General features: G+C 27.1%; 1 protein-coding gene across 3 annotated transcripts; it reads left to right on the top strand.

Moving 5' to 3' along the window:
• Positions 1 to 437: 437 nt before the first annotated feature.
• Positions 438 to 1853, top strand: LOC131065236 (uncharacterized). 3 transcript variants are annotated; one of them, XM_057999706.2, is made up of 2 exons: positions 438 to 817; positions 936 to 1300. In XM_057999706.2, the coding sequence occupies exons 1-2, from the start codon at positions 615 to 617 to the stop codon at positions 1009 to 1011; spliced, it is 279 nt and encodes a 92-aa protein (XP_057855689.2). In that variant the 5' UTR covers positions 438 to 614; the 3' UTR covers positions 1012 to 1300. The 3 variants fall into 3 exon arrangements, with proteins under 3 accessions (XP_057855689.2, XP_057855681.2, XP_057855699.2); XM_057999698.2 differs by having other exon boundaries at positions 444 to 817; positions 927 to 1468; XM_057999716.2 differs by lacking the exon at positions 936 to 1300 and adding an exon at positions 1566 to 1853 and having other exon boundaries at positions 445 to 817.
• The last annotated feature ends 1735 nt before the right edge of the window (positions 1854 to 3588 follow it).

Genomic DNA, 3588 nt, shown 5'->3' with positions numbered 1-3588 from the left:
ATATTAAAAAATAAATTGACAATGTTTCTAAATTTATATAAGAAAAAACATACTAAAAATTCATATAAAAATAATATAAAATTAGAAACAATTATATCTTAATCCTACTAATTTAATATATTCTAAATAAATTCATATATTTATAATAAACATTATAAAATAATATATATCAATATATATTACCTATTATATTTTTTTAGGGCTTATTACTAATTTTAAGTGTCATATATACGGTTTTTGGAAAAAATAGATTGTCGATACATACAGTCCACTAATTTTATTAATTGTAATATACGATCTAAAAGTGCAAAAACGGTCATATAGCCTGTCAAATTCCAGGCCTGGCCGCGGAGTTCCAGCTAGAAAACGAATGTGGTGGGTAAGGAAACACAGTTATGGCGTTGGCGGCAACAAATATGTGTCCCTTTACAACGCCTACAATACCTGTCTTCATTCATGAATGCTCAACCGGCCACTTGGCGCGTGTGAGTCTTATCCCCAAGTAGTTGCAAATACTTATGACGAAGAAGCGTGGAAGAATGAACAAACTGATTAATAATAATAAATAGGCAGAGACGAGGGAAGAGAGGGAGGAAAAGAAGAATTGGAGAAAAATGGGAATAGCGCTGGTTTGGTCGGAGAAGAGGAGGGTGAAAAATGCGAAGCCTGTAGCGGGGATGTGCTCAGCCTGCGGCGCCGGCGCCTGTGTTGTCGAAGTGCACGCTCAGCGCAGGTTATTTCTCCTCATTCCGCTCTATTCTCGGACATGGCGTGCCATTGTTTGCCCTTCCTGCGGAGCGCTGCTCAAATCTTACAAGTATGCATGATTCAGTAATTTCTCCTCAACATTTTAAAGATTTTCTCATGTATCCATATATTCTAATTCTGCTAACACAAATAATGTCTTCATTTGTTGATATTTTAAGAGGTTGCAGATGTTTTTCCTCTTCTGAGAATGTTATACACAGATCCGCCTTTTGTTCCTATATAAATTTAGAAGCGTTATATTGAGTCCAAGATCTGATGATAAAGGCACCTTCTACTGTGAATTTGAATTCTCTGTATTCTTTAGCAGATAAACGTAGAAGCGTTATACAGAGTCCTTGATCTTTATGGTAAAGGCAGCCTTCTACTGTGAATTTTCTACTTTCTTTTACAGATAAATTTAGGAACGTTATGCAAAGTCCTTGATCTGACGATATAGGCAGCCTTCAACTTTAGATTCTCTATTTTCTTTTAGTGATAAATTTAAAGCGTAAGACAGAGTACTTGATGTGATGATAAAGGAAGCTGCCTTGAACTTTGTGTCCTCTGTTTTCTTGTAGAGATAAATTTAAAGTGTCATACAGAGTTCTTGGTGTGATGATAAAGGCAGCCTTCAACTTTGCATTCTCTTGTAAATTTAGGAGCGTTATACAGAGTACTCAATCTGATGATAAATACAGCTTTAACCCGTGCATTTTCTTTTTTTTCGTACGGATAAATTTAGAAGCATCTTACAGAGACCTCGTCCTCGTTCTGATGATGAATACATCCTTCAACTGTGCATTCTCTATATTTTACAGATAAATTTAGAAGCATTATACAGAGACCTCGATCTGATGATAAATGCAACCTTCAACTCTGCAGTTTGTATTTCTTGTACAGATAAATTTAGAAGCATTCTACATAGACCTCGATCTGATGATAAATGCAACCTTCAACTGTGCATACTTTATTTTCTTGTACAAATAAATTTAGAAGCGTTATAAACAATTTTTAAAGGGGGTAAGCTGGCTGACATTGTTTTAAAATCTGGATACTGTCATCTGTCTAGTTACCGCAGAAAAATAAATCTCTAATTATTTTCTCCAGTCAAAAGAAGTGTGCGAACGAAGAGCATTAATGTACGTCTCTGCATATGTATGTTATGGTTGGTATGGAAACAGAGAAAATTAAATATATATTATCTGCATGTAAAGATATAATTAAATGGGTGCACATGTGCTAATATTTATAGCTACCTTGACTAATTACTAACTAGTATAAATATCTTAAATATTTAAGAAATTAATTATAATAGTGATAGATGTGTGTTTTTATTGTTTTGGGAGGTTTTTTTTTAAATGCACATTTACTTTTATAATCTACATTAGTAATATAATTAAAAAAATAATACAAGGATATGTATTTCATTGTTTGGGAGGTTTTTTTTTTAAATATACATTTACTTTTATAACATATATTTTTATATTGTATTTAATTAAATTAAAATTAATTCTTTAAAAATATTCATAGGTTTTTTTCATAAAATTTATTGTATTTAATAAAATTAAAATTAATTCCCTAAAAATATTCATAGGTTTTTTCATAAAATTAATTGTATTTAATAAAATTAAAATTAATTCCCTAAAAATATTCATAGGTTTTTTTAATATACACAATTAAGTTAAAATCTTTTTCTAATTATATTTGATTAGAAATTAAATTTTATTGATATCTAAAACATTCAATAAAATGGATAGAGATTAATAATTTTGTAACCTTAATTTTAATTAAGTTGATTAAGTTGTAAGCTTATTTGAACCCTAACTATAATATTAAATAAATGTAAATTATAAATTTAATTGAATTTTAAATTTAAGGTATAATAATTATAAATTTAACACATAATAATCCCTAACTTAAATTGAACACTAATCTTAACTTTTACCTTAATCCTATTTTAACTTTAATAAAAGTCATGTCCAATTGTATTCTTAACCTCTTTGATTCCTAACCATAACCTAAATTGAACACTAATTTAACCCTTACCTTAACCTTATTTTAATTTTAATAAAAGTGATGTCTCTAATCTCAATTATAACTCTAATCTTACCTCTTTGATTCTTAACCATGTCATAATTTAACAGTGACACTAAATAAAAAGTTTTTACCTATAAGGCTAATTTAACTTTATAATTAACCCTTACCCTAATTAAATTCTTTCTCTAACCATGTTTGAATTATAACCATAATTTAATCAACTCGATTTTTCTTTTTATAACTGTAATTAAAAACTAATTGAATCATAGTTTTAACCCTAATTGAACCCTACTCTTAATTAAACTCTAACACTAAACTATAAATCTAATTCTAATTGAATTATAATCCTAACTCTATTTGTAATATCAATTGAATATGTTTTTTTCAAACAATTAACAAATAAAAGAGATTAATATTGTACTAATTATAATTAATGAATTATTAGATTATTATATTTTATTATTTTAATTACTAATATATTATATTGTTGACTTATTATATTATTATCAATATTAGTACTTTAATTATTAGAATTTTTTTATTCTAAACATTATATTACTATTTTATAATTTTTATGACTATATTAATAATGTTTTATATTATATTATGTTATTATTTTATTATTGTTTTAATCTTGTTATGCTATCAAAATTTAATAGTATTAAATTAATTTATTATTGTTACTTGTAATGGAAACTACCAATATTTTTGCAATTAATTAATAATCAATTAATTAGAATCAAAATATTTTCCCATTGTTAGGCAAAATTTATTTGTCATTACCTTGTAAAGATTAGATTTATT

Source organism: Cryptomeria japonica, chromosome 1 (assembly GCF_030272615.1).
Source record: "Cryptomeria japonica chromosome 1, Sugi_1.0, whole genome shotgun sequence".
NCBI lineage: Eukaryota > Viridiplantae > Streptophyta > Pinopsida > Cupressales > Cupressaceae > Cryptomeria > Cryptomeria japonica.
The sequence above is the reverse complement of the archived record's forward strand: the minus strand, read 5'-3'. Positions and strand labels throughout refer to the sequence as shown.